We start from the raw sequence: 20,407 nt of genomic DNA on the forward strand, positions 1-20,407 counted from the left end.
AAAAAATCGAAATTTTGGTCGCAAAAATTTTTCAACTTCATTTTTCGATGTAAAATTGAATTTGCAATCAAAAAGTACTTTAGTGAAATTTTGATAAAGTGCACCGTTTTCAAGTTATAGCCATTTTTATGTAACTTTTTTCAAAATAGTCGCAGTTTTTCATTTTTTTAAATTAGTGCCCATGTTTGCCCACTTTTGAAACATTCAATATTACGCCCTTTTAAAATGTTAGTCTTGATTTGAAAATTTTGAAAATATTGTTTTTGAAAAGATCGGAAAATTTCACAAATGTTTCATATTTTAACATTGAAAATCGGACCATTAGTTGCTGAGATATCGACATTGAAAAATGGTGGGCTGTTTGGGTGAGACTTAGAAAACATCAATTTTCCTGTTTTTTAACCTTTGCATGGCAATATCTCAGCAACTAAAGGTCGTATCAACAAAGTCCGAAGAAGCAAAATATAGAGAATTTTCTCAGCTTTTCAAAAATATTTTTTTCAAAAGTGGGCACACATGTGCACTTATTTAAAAAAATGAAAAACTGCGACTATTTTGAAAAAAGTTACATAAAAATGGCTATAACTTGAAAACGGTGCACTTTATCAAAATTTCACTAAAGTACTTTTTGATTGCAAATTCAATTTTACATCGAAAAATGAAGTTGAAAAATTCACCAAATTTGTTTTACAGTGTATTATTTTTTTCCAGTGTAGTCCGTATCCATACCTACAACTTTGCCGAAGACACCAAATCGATCAAAAAGTTGCTTCAAAAGATACAGATTTTTGAATTTTCATACATCATTTTTGTATGGACAGCTGCCAAATTTGTATGGAAAATTATATGGACAAACAAATGATGCAAAATGGCTTCTTTGGGCATACCGAAGGCACCAAAAAAGTTTCAGTCGGATTAAAAAACGTAAAAATTTAAATTATAAAAAAATGACCGATTTCGTAGAGAATTGCTCAGTAGTTTCACAACGGAGTTGCAAAATTATTTAGTTCGAAGAAATATAAGGAAATTCAAGTTAAGGTGGTCTTTTGGAAACAAATAAATACTCATTGGACCATTACTCGCTAGAAATTTTATTGATTATAGAATATTGAAAGATACGGTCTTCTGTGTATTTTTTTTTCCTCTTCTCTCATCTCTGGATGCAATTGCGAAGAAAGGGGGGAGAGGGTTCACTATATTTGGGTAAGATAAAATTGCAAAACCGTTTTCACTGATCGCTTCTTCTTCCCCTTGTGGGGCGCAAACGCCAATCATGCGATCATCGGTCAGCTTCGCACACTCACACAAATTTGCACACTATTTTGCGCGCCCTATTCAACAAAACAAACACACTTTGAAATTCGTGCTCGCCTTCTTTTTAAATACTTGCATTTTAAATTTGTGAATTCACTTTCTCCCCATCAAATTGCGGCGGAAGAAAGTTTTTTTTTGTTCTTTTTCGTAAATCTTAGGTAAATGTTTATGTAATATTGTTATCTTTTTGCTTGCTTTGCGGTTTGTCCCACGTCGGTCGAGCGATCCCACGTAGATTTGTGATTTTCTTTCATTTCTTGTGTGCGCGATCGAGTGGCCCCGACAAGAGTACGAATTTTTGAAATTGGACATTGATGGAGATCGATTCAATTCAACATGGTTTTGTATTGTAAGGGATTGATGGAAAGGAGTTGAACTTAAAGGCTAGGGTTAGTAAGTTTAAGAGTTCGTTGACCTGTAATAGAGAGTGATATTAGGTAGGAAATTCAGTTTGCTGAACAGCTGGTCCACGTGGCATCCTTTGAAAGTTCGCTGAAATATTTGCTGCCTAAAACCTTCCGTTAAGATATCAACTAAAATGATACACTCGTCGTCGTCCCACCGCCAAGAACTCACCTCGCCAAAATAACCCAAAAAGTCAACTTATTGTTAGTGGGGAAAATAATTCACAAATCAAAGCTCGACAGGGAAGAAAATTCGTACTCTCATCGCAGTTCCTCGCTCGCGAAAGCTCACCCGAACACTCTAGTATCTCCTTCGGCCGCCGCCATCTCCCGATCGTCGGAATCCGCCTCCTCCTCCACCGCCACCGGATCGCCGGAAACCACCATCCCGTCCTCCACCTCCTCCGCCGGAACGCCGCTTCCCATCCCCATTTCCGCCACCGCCACCACCATTTCGCATCTTGGCCGAGTACTTGCCGGAAGGCGGCGTGTACATCGTCGGACCACTCTTGGACTGCTTGGGGCCCTTGCTGTCCGCCGAAGATTTGCCGTTCGCGTCGAACGTGATGGCCGCGTGCCGCTTGGAGGTCGTTTTGCCGTCCTGCCCGGCGGCACCCGCCACCTTGGCCTTGGGAACGACCCAGGACAGGTGGATGGCCGACTTGAAGCTGGGCGGCGTGTGGAACAGATCCCGGATCAGCGTGCTAATGTTGGACGTGGTGCGCAGGGCCGTCACCTTGATCTGGTTCTCGTCGGATTTCATCTCCTCGGTGGTTTTGCCCTTGACCGCTTCCTGCAGCTTCTTGATGTAGCTGGAAAAGGAGATAGAAAGTTGATTTTAGGCATTTATTTTTAATTCTGATTTTTTTTTAAATAGGTCTTAAATTATAAAATTCTTTGTTTGCTAAAATTCTAAAATAATTCTTAAATTCTTATATTCTTAAATTATTGAATTCTGAAATTCTCAAATTTTAAAATTCTGAAATTCTTAAATTCTGAAATTCTTAATTCGCAATTCGCAATTTTCAGTGTAAGAACGGGCCTTGACCGATCTTATGCACCAGGTTCCCGACGAACACGCACTGCCCTTACACCTACATCTCACCCTTGCTCTGAGTCAGTACGAGCAGCACGCTAGAACACGCTTTGAGTGTTCGTGCCAGGCATGCACACCTTCTTTTCCGGTTACGCATTTTAACTCGGCCGGGGGTGGTACATTACGTAGGGTTTGATGTAAGTATAAGCGCCTAACCATTTATAGTGTGCCTATCAACTTTCATTAAAGCAAAAACTGTTATATTTTTAGTTTGAATTCAAAAACTAATTGTTATTTTACTGTGTATTGTTTTCTCCTGAAATCTTTCCTAGTGTTGAGTCGTGTTTATCTGTTGCTATTTCTTCTGTCGCGGTGTTTTGTTACAATGTTTTGAACCTAAGCATGTTATTAAAAAGTTTACCAAAAGTACAATAACGTTGTGTGTGACTTTGATCATTCAATATATTGAGTAAGGACTCAAACCTTACTTGTTTGAAGAAAAGGGCGTAGATTAAAACAATAGACAATAAAGGAAAGCAAACTACATAAAGTTCGATACTGAAAGAATAAGTGTATGTTGAAGGAAAGAAGAGTAAAAGCTGTATGAAGTAGATTAAAAATATAGGCAATAATTTATGAAAAAAGCTATCTGATAAAGGATAAATAATATCATATAAGCTTAGATAGCATTAATGACAACTTCAGGAGCCGATTGGGGATGTTAGTGAAAACACATAGCAGTTAAAACTGGCAAATAAAGTAGAGGAGACTTGACAGATAAGTGAAACAGGACTAAAGTAGTTGGAGATAAGAAGAAGAGATACTCCGAGTTGCGATGTTCTAGGTACATCCACAACAGTTCGTTCAACATGCTGTGGATCAAAACAATACCTTCTACAATCACAAATTACTTCCCTTTCCCACATTGCCGCTTTATGATGTAGGCCATGCTCTGCAAAGAAAGGGATGTTAGTAAAATATAAACACTATAAAATATCGATACAGTTACTTTCGTGAACCTGAGTGACATCAGGGTTTCTAATGTTGTTGCTGTTGTCTCCAGTGTGATAATATCACTCCAAAGTGGTTGTCGTGGTGCAATCGTTCTCCAACCGCAGGCCCAGACACGACATGAAAATGGAAACAAACAAAAACAAAACAAAACAAAAAGATGCATTAGTATAAGAAAATAAGAGAAACGAAAGATCATGCAATCAAAATAAAATGGTGGATAGTAAACAGAAGCAGAATTAGAAAATCAGTTATACATAATAAAGAAATAGAAGATAGATAGTAGCTGAAAGTGGAAAGAAGAGAAACCCCGTATTGCGATGTATCAGGTACATCCACAACAGTTAACTCAACATGCTGTGAATCAAAACAATACCGTCTACAATCTTCCCTTCCCACATTGCGCATCCCTTTCTTTTGGCCGTCTCTACTCTGACCCTCGCTGGTCAAAGGTTTACGAGTTCGTTTCCACAGGCCACCAGCAAGGTCACGTGTTGTCATCATGATGACGAAACCAAGCCAACGTGGAGGTAAGAAAATGGGTAACTTGCAAGGAACCAGAGCAGCTGTTTTGACCAAGGTCTAGGTCAGCTAACAGCACTACGGGTGTAGTTCCGCTCCTTCCAGGATGTTCCTCACCGGGTGTCAACCGAAAAGGTATCATTTCACCCTTGGCCTGCTCTTAAATTCTGAAATTCTTAAATTCATAAATTCTTAAATTCTCAAATTCTTAAATTCTTAAATTCTTAAATTCTTAAATTCTTAAATTCTTAAATTCTTAAATTCTTAAATTCTTAAATTCTTAAATTCTTAAATTCTTAAATTCTTAAATTCTTAAATTCTTAAATTCTTAAATTCTTAAATTCTTAAATTCTTAAATTCTTAAATTCTTAAATTCTTAAATTCTTAAATTCTTAAATTCTTAAATTCTTAAATTCTTAAATTCTTAAATTCTTAAATTCTTAAATTCTTAAATTCTTAAATTCTTAAATTCTTAAATTCTTAAATTCTTAAATTCTTAAATTCTTAAATTCTTAAATTCTTAAATTCTTAAATTCTTAAATTCTTAAATTCTTAAATTCTTAAATTCTTAAATTCTTAAATTCTTAAATTCTTGATTTTTTAAATTCTTAACTTCTTAAATTCTTAAACTCTTAAATTCTTAAATTTTTAAATTCTTGATTTTTTTAATTCTTAAATACTTAAATTATAAAATCCTTAAATTCTTGATTTTTTTAATTTTTTAGTTTTAAATTCTTAAAATTTTTAAATTCTTAAATTATTAAATTCTTGATTTTTTAATTCTTAAATACTTAAATTATTAAATCCTTAAATTCTTGAATTTTTGAATTTTTTAATTCTTGAATTCTTAAATCCTTAAATTCCTAAATTCTTCGGGGAAATATACCCATTTTAAGCCTAATAAGCGGTCGTGTTTGAATGATGCTGGATAATCTGGAGTGTTCCTTAAAGTTTACTAAAACCAAGTACACCAACGAGTAGAGCAACTTTTTGGGAACTTTTCTGTATATTTTCACTTTTACTAAAGAAATGGTCTCGCAAAATAAAAATTATGACCACAAGTGCATTAAATTTGATCATTTTGGCCTGTAAATGGCATACATTTACGTACTTGCTCGAGGCAATGCTGTTGCTGGTTAGTTTATAGCCTAAATAGTATTTTTGAAGCTTAAATCGAGCACCAAACTCTCCATATGACGAAGATAGATGCATGATTAAAAAGAGTATATTTCCCCTAAGTCATCCTTGTGGCCCTGTTGGTTATCACATTGAATCAAATCAATTTCTAAATTTTAATTTTTTTTTATATGGATTAAACTTTGTGCCTATGTCAGAGGAAGAAATTTTGCATCATTAGGTTTTTTAAAATACTAATCCATACATTTTTTACAAAATGGGTATGTTTTTTTAAGTGAATATGTGAAATTCTGAACATTGTGAACGATTTTGTGTCTTCGGCAAAGTTGTAGATTATCACTCGAAAATTAACCTCGTAATTTGACCTCGTAGAGCCACCTTCACGTATACATAACGACTCAAAATCAAATTCAGAGCAAAAGGCCGTGTGTGTGGTCTGATGTCAATCAAAATAATTGCACTCGATTATCTCAGCACAGCTGGCTAAACCGATTTTGACCGTGTTGGTCTCATTTGGAGTCCCATAAGCCACTATCTATAAATTATGAAGTTTAGTTAAGTACTTCAAAAATTATGCTAAAAAGATGCAGGTGGTTATGTTACACATAAAGTATGGCAAAGAACTTTGCTCTCGACATAATATCTTTTTTTATGAAATTAAAAACAGTTGCAATTGTCAACCCGCTTATGTGCCTTTCAAAAATGTTGCTTTAGATTTAGCAATAAAATTGTTTCCTGATTGGGACCGTAAATGCGACATTTTCTAATGATCGGTATAGCTGTCAATCGATAAATTGCCTCCTCCAAAGGCTATCTGTTAGCTTATATAGTTGCGCACGGCATGTTGCTGCTTCCACGCAACTGAAAACTGTTGCGTTGCATACATCATCTCTGCTTGGGACGTAAGATTCAAGTATCTAGACTTCAGCAAAATCGACAAACCTCACGATGGTGCAAAGTGTGCACTATTGTAATTTTGTAGAAATTATCAGGAATTTTGGTGATGATTTTTTTCTACATCCTGTTTTCTCCTGCGTTGGATAATACCACTTTCTGCACGAATCCGGATAGTTTGCGGCAAAAATGACTCCAAACACCAGCGTTTAACTTGCTTTTCCGGGGTCGGATCTCCATCCCCGAAGAACAATGCAGCCACTTGGTTAGAATCAGAAATCAATGCGATGTGGTTTATCCCAAGACCGCATTCAAGTCGCGAAAAGGCATCCTGGATCCCAGCAGCCTTAAACACGGTAAGGGGCGGTCGTCATCTTCACACATGACTCGCAGAAAAGCGCTTCGTCCATTTTAAAATGAATCTTCCGCCTTTTTCCTGGGCGTTGGGGTGGCTCTTCATAAACAGTTCCGTACTCTTCTTCATGGATTGTTTCCAGGTGACACGCTTTAGGTTGCTGGTTTTGTTGTTCTTCAACACGGTGCGAGTCCTTTTGTGGACCTTGGAAGCTGATAGCAGAGGCATCTTTCGTCGGTGACAATTAAACGTGATCTGTGTGTCCGCCTCTAACAAACTGCACGTTTTTGACCGTGTTCAGCAACGGACGCGGACGCCGCTTGTTCGTTGGTTGCTTGCATTCCAATTCGCAAGAGCAAACGTCGGAAGGATCCATCCGTAATCAGCAACCGCGTTCTTCTGGGCTATGTTTAACGCAATCAAAGAAATCGCCCGACGTCCGGACGTTTCTTCAAAGTACTTGAATTAAACAACGTTCTTTTGCGCGGTGTAGGAAATGTACATTGCCAGATAATATATGATTTTTCAGATTAGTATTTGACGCTGGGCGCATGTTCCCGGCGATGATGGAACACATCCGGATTGTACGCTGCTATATCTGCCTCTACTAACGCCGCATCGTCAGCATCCTCGCTTTTTCGGAGTCTCCTCAGCTGTTAAATCTTTCGAGAGAGCTCCAGTGATGATGTATATACTGTAAGCTCTGCTTATCATATCATACCTCTTCTTCAGAATCCGAATCTGTTCCAGAACCGTACTGCTTTAGCTGCTGCACCACGTTAGCCATCACTCACAACTGTCACAAATTAGCCAAATTGTTTCGCCAACTGTCAGATTTAAACGAAAGAGTAAGCGAAAAACCGGCTACTTTGATTAAATAGACTTCTTTACAAAGCAAGTTTTCACAAAGTATCTGAGTATTTGGGTTGTAGAAGGTCAAGTAACTTAAAACAAGGTTGCTTTTTTTCACTCACCCTTGCGTTCCCCGCGCCAGATACTGCAGCCGCGAGCGGAAGTCCTTCAGCTTGGCGGCGTCCTCGGGGAAGGTCAGCAGGTCCGGGGCCTGCTTGCCCAGGGTGTGCAGCGTGTACAGCAGACACTCGGCGTGGGAAAACTGGAACGACGGCGTCTCGTTCATGTCGGCGTCCGCCGGCGGAAGGGGCATGTACTCCTGTTTGCGGGAAAGTTAAAATTAGTGTTGAGATTGCTATTTGGTTGATGACGTCCTCCGTACCAGCAGCACATTGTAGATTGCCTCGACCTTTTCGGCCGGCTTCTCGAGCGTCCCGCAGAAGCCGCACATCTCGGCAAACACCTTGAGCAGCCGCAGCTGGGTCGTTCCGGGCTGTTCCTCGCCGGCGCCGATCAGACTCCACACGTTCAGCGGCAGCAGCTTCTCGCACATGAACTTGATGAAGAGCGTCGACTCGACCTGGGACTGCGGGAAAGACGGCGTTATTTTGGCGTCGGTTTCTACGGGGAGTTTCGAGCAAACTTACGGAAAAGTACGGCATGGCCTCGCTCGAGCATTGAATAAACCGTTCGACGGTTTCGTCGTCCGAGGCGAGTGCACCAAGATCCGCCTCCAAATCGGCCTGCTCGACGGCAATGGCGACCAATTCGGCGTGTCCGGTGACCGTTTTGCTGAGCTTCGTTTGGTTCAGAATCGACATACAAAGGTGGAACTCGTCGGCGCTGACATCCTGTGAGACAAGTTTAAGAATTAAATAAATTAAGTTTCAAAGAAAAGTGAAACTTCTTACCAGAAGAATCTTCTTAATTTCACCGATTGTGAAATCCTCAACTTCCTTTGTAAACACTTCCGGTCCCGTCTTGATAAATTTGCTCAAAATGAACTGAAAGTTCCGGTAGCGCGTCGGTTCATCTCCGGAGATGATCTGGCTGAAGATTCCGGTCAGAGTTCCGATGGAATCGAACTACAAAAACAGTCAAAAATAAGATAAAACCCAATAGCGAAATCAACTCAATCCTACCTTCGCCAGCGTCATCAGCGACTGGTGCACCTGCTGCAGCTCGGTGACGTCCTCGGTGACCAACAGCTGGGCCAGAATGTCGCCGATCTTGGGCGTGTGTTCCTTCGAGTCCTTGCACAGCTGGGGAAGATCCTTGATCGCTTGCTTGCGAATCTGTTTAGAGGGGGAATGATTATCGTGTTCAGCCCATGCAGCAAAAGTAGCTTAAACTCAACCTTTGAGGTTGTTTCTTTTAAAGTGTAGCTCGATCGTTTGTCATCGAGCAAATGTGAGGCGAAAGTCAAGGAAATCTTACCTGAGCATCCTCATCCTCGCACAGGTCCAGCTGCCGGTCGATGGCCGTCTCGGCTAGCGACGGAAAGTGCTTGAAGAACTTTCCGATAAACTGGGAGGCCAGCCGTTTCTCCTTGGCCGAACCTCCGGCGGCATCCAGAATTTCGCGATATTCGAGCTCATGCTAAAACATCATCATAAAAAAAAAATAATTAAATTCGTGAAAAAAACCAAAACCGGCCGGGCTCTCCCCACCTCAAGGCCGCCGGATGATGCGCGGCACAACTCATTTTGGACGCCATTAAATCGGCAAAACTCACCTCTCCAATTTTGTCCTTTGCGTCGGTCAAAATTTCGTAGTTTTTGTACAGCTTCTCTATCCGGTCTCCGCTGGTATCCATATCGGAACGGTTCGGGGTGTCTTGAGCGAGGGGATTTGTACCACTTCCGTCGGAACAAACACGGTTTTAGTCGGATTTTCGGAACCGTAAATAAACGCCAGACGCACGCTTGGAAAGCAATTTTTTTTTCTTTGAAGCTGTCAAAGTAGGTACATGCACCCTAACCAAAAATTATGATTTTCTGAGTTCAATATCCCACTTTTCATACGAATTTTTCAGTTCAACCCATATAACCATTTTTATGGTTGTAGAACCTGAACTCAAAAAATCGTATGAAAAGTGGGATATTGAACTCAGAAAATCATGATTTTTTGGTAAGGGTACAGGAACGCTTGAGAGGCACCCTGTGCTCGTGCGCCACCAGAGTGGAGGGAAACCTGGTGGCGAGCACGAGAAGTACTGCAAATTTGTGTCTGAACTGCACGAAAAGGAATCGCTATAGTAAAATGACGGATAGATGGCGTAGCTGGTTGGCGTATGAGGTGCATCACAGAAAAACAGACGGGAACTCAAATAAATCGAAATTTAGTCTGGAAATTACCCGGTTAGTTCAATTCGAATTCTGAAATGGAATTCGATCCGAATCCGAAATCCGTTTTAAACTCAACTACCATCTCAAATACGAAACCGGTTATTGCGTTTGAAATGAAATTTGTTTACGATTCGCGTCGAATTCCGCTTCAGAATTCGAATTGAACTGACTGGACCTGGACCAATCCTAAACCACCTGGACACTCTTTTAGAAAACGCCGAAAATATTGACCAAAAAAGGTCTGCAAGCCATTGAATGGGAGAGGAGTTTTTTCATAAATCTGCTCCTTTCGTTGTCCTGTCACGCAAAGAAATGGCTGGCAACAACTCAAGTTTCAACCAATCCGTTCAGTCAAGGAGCATAAGATTCGTTTAATTTTATTTAATTTATGATAATTTGTAGAAGAGCAAAAAAAAAAGTCCAGTTTTACGATGTTGTCCTGTAACGCTACATTTTTATTTCAGGGAAGCACAGTTACAATATTGTTCATTCTACATTCTACACAGGCCCGTGATACTGACGTAGCTTGCTGAAGCCGCCACCAAATGTTTGGTGGCGCTGTTTCGAGAATAACATTTCAGAGGGTCACAAATCAAAATATAATAAATCTCATTTAATTTTTTTTTTGGAAAAATCCTGTAGCTGCTCAGAATGATTCTTTTTACTAAAATAAACCAAAAATGCCGCCAATAACAATATATGTTTAGCATCAGGTCTCAGGCAAAGCTTCCCAGCAGGTGTATTTTTCAAATCCTCTGAAATGTCTTCCGCAAATTCTTATTTGGCCAATGAACTTACAGATCATCATAATATTAATTTAAATCTACAATTTGAGGCGGTTAAACCAATATGTGAGCTCAACCATGTTGTTGGGAAACCTTAAGAGCGAGTCCACGAACAGGGCATAGCCCATTGTTAGGGACGTTGTGGAGCTCACCAATCTGCCTGATTCAGGGGTTGTTTGAACTTATACAACTAACATCTGGGCTAAATATGAGCACTCTAGCTCAATGGAAAGTGGAACAAATCTGGACACAACTTTTGAACTTTTAAATACCTAAAAAAATGAAAATATTTGCAACTGAGGCAAATTTCAATTGAGTCTCAAAATTCTTAAAACAAAATGAAGGGTGAAGCATCCCAATTGTTCAAATCCAACGAAACTAATTTTGTTGTTTTGTGTCTATTCTAACTGAAACCAATAAAAAATATTCAAATAGTGTGCAAAAACATTGCTAAAATCACTTCCCAATTCACCCCATGTGTCCCGATTTGCCCCGGATAATGGTACACATTTAATTTCATTTTAACTAACGAAACAAAAATAAAGAAACAAAATATTTTCGTCCTTTCGATTTTGCGCCCTTTTCGTCATGTTACTCCCCATAATTTTGACACTAGACACCAAAACTTTGGTACTTTTTAGGCTTCAGTGACATTGTATGCAGATGACAGCCGTAGCATCCCCGTGATTCTACATGATAGTTTCTTCTTTTATTTAGCCACTACAGCCAAAACGCAGAAAAAAATTTGGGATTTTTTTTTTAAAAGGAGCTGAAGAATCGGTATACTGTTCTTATTGAATTAATCAACTCTTCTGAATATTCATCTCAAGGTTCATTTTAGATAGTCTTGTTGACTGAAACATTTAAAACTTTAACGGTACACATCAACCAGAGCTTTTGCACCCAGATTTTTGTCACAGATATTTTAGTATCTTCAAAAGTACGGGAACTATCGATATGATTTTTTATTCATCCCCTAAATTACTGTCTTCAAAGTTATTAACAACAAAGTTTGACCTTTTTTACAATCAGATTCTTGCAGGATTGGGTCCGTAAGTTTGACAAATTTGGAATAAGAAGACAACAACTTCCTTGGTTGCTGTGCACCCTTAAATAAAACATATGATTATTTGTTGAACAACAAAAATGACTCTATTTTGGATCGAAAATATACCGTTTCTTGTTTGGTAAGTTTTCAAAAGATTATTTGGTGCTATCCAAGATTTTAAGCGAAGCTGGCGTTCGAATCGTGAACGCCCGAAATGTCAAAATCGCGCAGTAGCACCAACATTAGAAAAAAAGTATGGCTGTCATGCCGTGTCACACTTGTTTCGTATCTTATTTCAATCAAGAAATTTTACGTTTTTGTTCACCATGACCAAATTGGACGAAATTTAAATTGGAATTATTAGATATAAAGGATTATAAAAGAATGATTAATTAAATTCGTTCAACAGCACTGGGATAGCCGATTCAGAGAAAAATTTCCGCACTTTCAGAAGAAATCAAGGATTGGCTTGTTACATGTTACTTTGAAACGGCTATCATGAACGTTAGAGGGTTAAATATGAAAAATGGTAGCCAGAGCGTGTAATTATTGTGATTTATCGATTAATTTAAAACAACTTTTTGTGCTATGAAAACACATTTTACCGAATTCATTTTAACATAAACTACCTAAACAGAATGCAAACATATTTCAAAAACTTCATGTTTCAAGTAGAAACAAATCAGAAATTTGATATTCAAGGTAAATTTAACTCCATACAATTGTGTTGAAGAGCTAAAAATAGTGAGACTTGTTCTTATTAAGTTCTTACACTTGGAAAAAAAGGTTTGCCTATATTTTTTCAATTGTTCATTTTAAATTAACGTGTCAATGTTAATCATAGTCACATTCACTTCAACTGGTCACAGAGGAAAGTTTAAATGCAATTTCATGGTTGTGGAACATGGATTCATGTTATACAAATAATTTGACCATTAAAGTTGCTGTCCTAAACAATTTTGTTGCAAATTATTTATCAGAAACAGGATCAGAACAACTTCCAATTAATTTAAAATTTTCCGTTTCACGGTAATTTTGTAACCCCGGGAAATCGGATGCTCTATTTACGTGTCATTTTCGAACGTCGAAAAGGCTATGTTGAGAAAAATCGAATAGAATTCTTTAAGATAGGGTATTTTAACTATTAGTGGACCCCCTAGTAGAGCCGAAGCACATTTTTCACAACTTTTCAATATTTTAAGCACTTTTTCATAACCCTTTGTACAAAACAATGAAATCTGAAGTCTTTTGAACAATTTTGACTATTGGTTTCATCAATTATTTGCTTTTGTGCAGATAAATAGCCATTTAAAAAAAAAAGTTTTTTTTTCCTGTTATGGACCCCCATTTCCTATAGTGGACCCGGGTCCACAATAGACAAACTGTTATTTTTATACCAAATTTAACCGATATTTGATGTTTTGATGCATGGTGTAGATGGTGAGAATGATAGATATAATGAATAAAAGATGGATTTTGCTCACATACAAATATGTTTTGTTATCAAATTTGGCTTTAAACAACAAAAAAACCTAACAGACATTTTAACACATTATGTTACGGTTGTGGTCCAGAGTAAAAGACTTGAGCGTCTGTTCGATACAAGAGCTTTATTAGACTGACTTTCAAGGGGAATCAAGAGTGTTAAGTGTAGGTGGGAATACAGTTTAGCGTGTGTGGTAACCCGAGTAATAATTAATGTAACACATTATTTTAGAAAAAGATCAGAGAAAAGGTTTCAAAAACCACTGTAAACATAAAAATAATTTTGATGCAAATTTTTACATATTTATTACGCATAAATGGTTGGCCGAAACTAAACAATAGATTTGTTTACAGTTGCTGATAAAACCACGCACGTTTATTTTAAAAAAATGTGTTGTTATTGATTTATTATTATAAAATATCATTTCAAACTTCAATTATGATGCTTTAGTTAAGTACAATTAACTATAGTTTTGATTATTTATAAATTCTTACGGCTTCAGCATTTTTGGTACTTTCAACATGAAAACAGCTATATTTACACTGATAATTGAAAAAAATATGCGTTTAGGTTGATTGCAACAAGCAATTATTGTATGTTTAAGAGAAACTTTTGGTTAAATACACAGTTTTCTTCATTTTTGAAGGTTAAATTAACAGAGGTCCACTTTTGGAAAAGTTTGGACTTCCGTTGTCCTATATTGAACCCCCTAATTTTTGCTCGTAAATGAGCAGTTCTTCGCTTTATTTTAGTAAAGTTCCTTAAACTTACATTATTTCGACTTGCTGAAGTTAAATAATCAGTCAAAAAATTATTGGATAGTTGATTCATTCATAAAATATAAATGCAGTTTTGTTGTGAAAATGCTAGTGACCATTGCTGATTTCAGATGTCGAACTTAAAAAACTTATTTTGGTGAAAAAGACAATTCAATGTCAGTCAACATTGTTTTAAATGATGCTGGACATGCCAAATAAAAGATATGTAGACAACAACACGCTAGAAATTGTGATTTTATTGAATATTTCATCAAAACCCTTCAGAGGGTCCATTATAGGAAAGGGGTCCACTAATGGATAACGTACCCTACAAGGGCTAAAAAGTTTTACTTTTCAGTACTTGTATCGAAAACATGTATACTTTTCAATATAGTTTTGATTTTACGCTGAATTGCCATTTCATTTAAAATGTTCCATTCAAAGGTTAGTTTTTCGGAAATTCAAAAAATGTTTTATGCTGCTTGCTACATACTTATTTTGACATAAAATAAGGTAATGGCCAGAAAAATACTTTTTTTTTGAAAGATTGCCAAATCGCATAAAACAAGATACCGTCATCATATTGAGTGCTCTAAAAACTGCTGTCCCTGTTCAGACTGTAGTCTCAATTCACCCCAGTTGACGGTACAACCACAATAGAAAAACTCAAGGAATAACTTAACACAGTCCAGACTCGATTATCCGAAGTTCGGTTATTCGAAGGTCATCAAAAGAATTTCGGATTACCGAACAATTTTTGTTGCTTTTATTTTTTTTATTTTCCCATTTAAATTTTTTTTCCCCAAAATAACTCAATTGATTTTTTTTTATCATTTTTGGAACTCTTAAAACTAACTTGAAGTTTACCTTGTTTTAATTTTGAAGGTTTTGTATTCACGTGTTAAAATTATTCAAATTAACATTTTAGAATTTGATCTAAAATTTAAATAAACCAAGGTCGTTGCTCGTTGCTTCAATTCAACACCCAAGATCCGAACCTACGACTTCCGCTTCCAGTCTACCCTCTCAAAGGGCGGCGGCATCGGTCCAATTTAGTTGGCCATTGTTCCCAAACCCGCAGGCAGCCAAAAGGCCAAACTTGGTGATCTCAATTTTCCAGCAAAGAACTAAAAAAAAAACATACGCACTCTACTCCCAAATTGGAATAAATTATCCCAAAACTGGAGCTTCTGCACGTAGGGTAATTTAGTTGTTTTGGGTTCATCTCTCTAAACACATCAGGCAACTGCCTGGCCAGCAGCGGGGTCATAAACGTCCAATTTCTTGCCATATTTTCCCCGTTCGGATCACTTTTGGCGTTTCGTTCCTTTTCGTTTTTCCTACCGACTTGCATCTACAACGTGGACTTTTGCGCTTGCAACCCATTCATTTTCGAGGCCCATTTAAGAATACATAAAATTCTCATTAAAAAATACTCCCAACATCCAATAAAGCGATAAATTCTTTTAGCAAAAGAAGCCAAAAACGACCACGGCTTCGAACGGCTTACTTTTAAGAAACATTCCACGCCGGCCAAGTCTCAAGACTGTGGAAGGGGGAAAACACAGAGAACAACTCCCTTTTTTTCTGATGAAATCACACTTCAATAAAATACAAAAAAGTGACTCCTGGAAGGTTGATTTTGCAGCTGCTTTTTTGAAATATGTGGAAAAACGTCGCCGCCAATCTAGGCACGGAAATCTATAGAGTCTTCCACAGCTAACGATTCTGGTGTTTTTTTGTTGAATCATGCTTTTTAGCCAATTAAAAGTGGAAAAAGAACCACACTCGGACGAGCGGCCATTTTGAACGGGGAGCCAAGTCTAAAGAACAAACGTAAAAAGTTTTTCTGGTATTTCAGGGCAGGTATTTTTTCCTGTTTGTAAATCGAATTTAACTTCAGAATGCCATTTTTGAAACAACATTTAAAATTGAGTATTTTTCTACATAATTTTATTAACTAGGGGAAAGTCACGTTCATTTGGCAGGTTAAGGTTTTGGTCCTATTTCCATCAGCTCCTTATATTGACTTTTTAAACTTTTTAGAGAAGCCTTTATCAATCGATTAACAATCAACAGTTGCAGATTTTTCTAAAATCAAGATTATCATGTCATTGTTGTTGTATTGTTGCTTCTCGCATTTTTTAAATTTATTTGAAGCCTTGAACAACATTCTAAATTGCTTCAGAGCAGTCAACTGTAAACAATTTAAACTTCTTAGATTGAATTTCATTTTACAACGCTAAATTTCCATTTCGTCGCCGTCGTGCTAACTTGTCGCACGTGCATTTTGGACAAAATTGAGTTAAGAACGCCATTTTGTGCAGCTAACTTCACCTTTTAACCATTACAGATCCCCAAAATTCGATTTCAATCCTGAGATACACTCTACATATAAAAGAAGTTTCAATCATATCTTGTCATGGAAATGCCATGGAAATTGCTGTAAGTGCGACAACTGGCCAAAGGGATTTGAGGTAAGAACGCGTTTGACACACGTACATGCCCGACTACCGTAAACATTTGTAATTATAACTCGGGACTCCAGCAACCAAATTCAACCAAACTTCGGAACAATGCACAGAATGGTCAGCCAAACAAAACGTGTTTGTTATTGTTTACATTGCGTGCTCTAGTTTTTTTTTATTCAAGGTCAAACATTACGCGTTTTTCTCGGAACGTCAAAATGGCGGGTGCGACAAGATAGCACGACAGCGTCGATTTGTAATCAATTACAACACTATTGAGATTAAATGAAAAAATAGATTTTTGGAACTCAGATTGGAAATAGAAGAAGATAAACTACACCCAAAGTTAAAGAACGAGAGGATAGTCCTCACGAAAATAAACGTGAGGAAAGTGCTATCTTGCGAGAGTAAAGACCTCTCGCGTGTTCATTCGTTCATTAGAACAGTTCATCCTATTGAGTGGCTTATATGGACAAACGACCGCCACTTAGTCACCGAACCATGGTGGCCCATTCGGCAAAGGCACGGTTCAATATGTCGAAAGTCTTGGGTTCGAGTCTCGGTACCGGTACTTTTTTTTATAAATGAACTTTTTTTGAAAATGAACCATGAGTAAAGTACTCACGGTACCATTTTACTACCGAATCGTGCTCTGGATGTACTTAAAATATCATCATGTTCAATTCATCAATCTTAAAACTGAATGAGTTTAGTCAATGTTCTATTCTTGTTTTCTGTGTTCATTAAAAAAAAACTTTTTTCAACATCGTTGCAATGAATTAGGTTACATCGTCTCTCTTATTACATTTTTTACACATATTCTCTAATGTTATCTAAATCCACTAAATTTCAGTTACTTAAATAAAACTTATATAAAATGTATAATAAATAGAGTGATGGAAGCGTAAAAATCTAAAAATCAATAAATTATGCAAATTCAGATTTTTTTAAACTTTTTTCAGATAAGATTTTCCATCAAAAATAAACAACATGAATTAAATTAAAACAGCATTCATTATTTTAATTATTTTTTTCGCTTAAATTCAAAGTTTTATGGCTCTAACTTACCTTATATTGACTTTTCCATACAAATATTTTTTTAAAAATAAATTCTTGAATTTCCAATACTGTTAACACTCTTTGATCTCCAAACTTCACCGATAAAGCAGCTTTATACAAGTTCCATCGTGTTTATTGCACACCAATAAACACGATCGATCTATTGCGATCATCCTCGTGAAATCAGTGTTCGACGGACGGCGTTGCTCGAAGGACGATCGTGGTCATTCTGGCGGTGTAGTTGAAGTAAATTTGTGTAAAAAGTGAATACGATTTTTTCATGTTTTAATCGCGTGATTATCAAAAAGTGTGGGCGCGATCGCGTGAATTGCGGATTATTAGCGGAAAAACTTGCACCAAACTATTGGTAAGTAAATCTTAGGGCAAAACTATCGCTTTGATTGATCGACTCCCCGAGGTACACTATTGTTTGGTGGCCATAACCTTGAAATCGTTAGTGTTTGGATCTTTGGATTCTGTAGTCCTCCAAGGTTGTGCATTTTTTGTTGTAAAAAGTCAGATCACGTTTTTGGATTGTGGATCATTTTTGCAGCAATTTTTTAATATTTTGTTAAACTGAATTTTATTAACTTAACATTGAAAATTAATTAAATGTACAAAAAGGCAATCTTTAACTAGCAGAAGGTAAAATAAAATACACACACTATCATGCGCTTCAGACAAAAATTGTGCATGCTTCACTGAACGTTTCAAATGTTTTTTGTTGGATATGATATATTTAGTTTGTAGATCGCATTGTATCAGTTTTATCGAAAAGCTGCTTTATCGATGAAAAATAGATCTAACAATAAAAAAAATCTGATTTTTTAAATTTGATTTAGGTGTACAAACAGTAGTAATTTTAGTATTTAACAAAAATGTTTTTGAGAAGAATTTTAAATTCAAATAGCCTTGAACGTTTCTTAGTCAACACATTCTCGTAATATTTGGATTTAAAAAAAATATTCCTCTGCAGAATCGAGTTTGAACTTTTAACAATTTATGTTGAAATTTCAATGAAGAATATGATAGCTTCGGAAAAAACATTGTACGTTTTATTCGCAAAGTTTTTTTTTTAAATTAAAGAAAGGAAAGTTTTCAAGCACAAATCATGCAATTTCAACTGCCTTGTTAAAGGCTTTGAAAGTATTTTAAGTTTTTTTTAATTATACGAGCGATTTTGTTAAATAAAGTTAATTATAAACTATTAGTTAAATACAAATTAACAAAAAAAATCACAAAAAGTTTGCACCTTTATCGTCTTAGTGTATTTCAACGTTTTTAAATTTTAAAAAACAACGATTTCGAACAGTTATGCTTCGAACTAAAAACAGATAAAATCAATATTAAATACTGTGATTGTTAATTTGTACAAGATATGTTCATTTTAACTCTTGATAATTTCTTAATTGTCTTTACCTTTTTTTTCACTTTTTAATTTATTCAGATATATTTATTGATAAGTTTAAACATTTTATGCAATCTCTGATATTTCATTGTGTGCATTTTAAGTTTTATACTCGTTCTGCATTTGTTTTTAGACTGATTCAATAAAAATGCTTTCTTTTTTTAAAATAAATATTTATTTGAAAATTAAACAAATTAAAACTAATTTTTGATTTTTCAAATTTTAAATCAGTTACATTTCAGAAAATGTGTTATCTAGCATGGAGTAGTTTAAATTGTTGTGTAAAAAATGTATACTTTCCTAGAAAGAGTTAAACAAAATTATCATCTTTCTTAAATAACAAGAAATTTCATTAAAAAACAACTTTGCACTCATCTAATTAATTTTTTTTAGTTTTCGTTTTGTTGTGTGTTAAAAGAGATGAAAAGTGATCTAAAATGTAGCATAAGGTACTCATTTGGGTACTCATAATGTGGTTTGTAAATTTTGATTATATAATTATTTTGCCTCAAATTTTTTTTTCAAAAACTAACCTTAACACGTTGCTAAATCTTTGATTTATTTAAACTTTAAAACTTTTGACATAGAATTTTTGAACAAGCAGCTGTATTGGATCAAGACATTTCAAAGCCCTCTTGCGACTTTTTTTATGAATTAAATAAATGAAACATTTCATGTTTTATTTAAAATAATGATTATTGTTTACAAGAATTTTCATTACATATATCTCATTGAGCCAGAATCTCACGGAAACAGTTTTTAAATTAATCATTTTCTAACTTTTTTATGGACGGGTTGATTAATCTAACGGTACTTAAAAATCATTCTTAATACCATTGAATTCTACAAACTGTACCGAAAATATGTTTTTTGCATTTCCGTCGTCATTCTTGAACGACGAAACAGCCTACTTTTCTGTACCAAAAATAACAGAATGGAATAGTAACCCTTTTCAAAACAAATGCTGAAAAGTTCTACTTTTCAGCACTGAAATGGATGCTGAAAAGTTGAACTTTTCAGCACTTTTTAGGAAAAGTTATACTTTTCATTTTTTTTTATTTGAACGATTCATTGACTCAATGCATGGACATTTCTCCTTTAATTCTGTCCAAAGGGTGTTTCTCGGAATTGCAAAAAACGTTGTATGGAACTCGTTGCAAAACTTAATTTTTTCATCACTCGTCGTATTTATCTAACTCGGTGAACCTCGTTGGATAAATGTACGACTCGTGCTGAAAAAATCCTCTTTTTGCAACTTGTTGCATAAACTACTAATATTTAAATAATTCAGATAAAATAACATACATTTACAACAAAAAAAAAAACAATAAGGAAGAGTGGGGGTAAAGCAATAAATGCTATTTTTTAGAAAGTTGTGTGAAAGTGACTCCAATTCAGAACTCAAACTACAGCAAACAAATTAAATATTAAAAAAAACAACATTGGACTGAGTTTCATTTTTTTTTTGAAAAGTGGTCACGATATCTTAATAAAATAATGGGATTTTTTTTTCAAACCCTGT

General features: G+C 36.0%; 3 protein-coding genes across 3 annotated transcripts in view; 2 read left to right on the plus strand and 1 right to left on the minus strand.

Moving 5' to 3' along the window:
• Window positions 1-20,407, plus strand: part of LOC120420604 (proteasome maturation protein) — a 308,647-nt gene that overhangs the window by 217,624 nt on the left and 70,616 nt on the right. The gene's annotated exons all lie outside the window — the stretch shown is intronic.
• LOC120420603 (apoptosis inhibitor 5 homolog) lies at window positions 1,076-9,468 on the minus strand. Its single transcript, XM_039583681.2, has 8 exons — window positions 9,261-9,468; window positions 8,963-9,124; window positions 8,668-8,820; window positions 8,437-8,610; window positions 8,173-8,376; window positions 7,908-8,111; window positions 7,648-7,844; window positions 1,076-2,530 (listed from the first exon to the last, which is right to left on the minus strand). The coding sequence occupies exons 1-8, from the start codon at window positions 9,339-9,341 to the stop codon at window positions 2,020-2,022; spliced, it is 1,686 nt and encodes a 561-aa protein (XP_039439615.1). The 5' UTR covers window positions 9,342-9,468; the 3' UTR covers window positions 1,076-2,019.
• LOC120420601 (homeotic protein caudal) overlaps window positions 17,724-20,407 on the plus strand; it is a 54,712-nt gene continuing 52,028 nt past the window's right edge. Inside the window, exon 1 of the mRNA XM_039583674.1 lies at window positions 17,724-17,844. The gene's annotated coding sequence lies outside the window, so the exon portion shown is untranslated. The remainder of the gene's footprint in view (window positions 17,845-20,407) is intronic.

This window comes from Culex pipiens, chromosome 2 (genome assembly GCF_016801865.2).
Source record: "Culex pipiens pallens isolate TS chromosome 2, TS_CPP_V2, whole genome shotgun sequence".
In the NCBI taxonomy this organism is placed as follows: domain Eukaryota; kingdom Metazoa; phylum Arthropoda; class Insecta; order Diptera; family Culicidae; genus Culex; species Culex pipiens.

Excerpts from the sequence above, each read along its gene's own strand:
- LOC120420603 (XM_039583681.2), bottom strand. The coding sequence starts at position 9,341 with ATGGATACCAGCGGAGACCGGATAGAGAAGCTGTACAAAAACTACGAA. Across the intron at positions 7,845-7,907 it reads CAATCTACAATGTGCTGCTG|GAGTACATGCCCCTTCCGCC; the intron begins GTACGGAGGACG and ends TCCCGCAAACAG. Across the intron at positions 2,531-7,647 it reads CTGGCGCGGGGAACGCAAGG|CTACATCAAGAAGCTGCAGG; the intron begins GTGAGTGAAAAA and ends CTCCTTTTCCAG.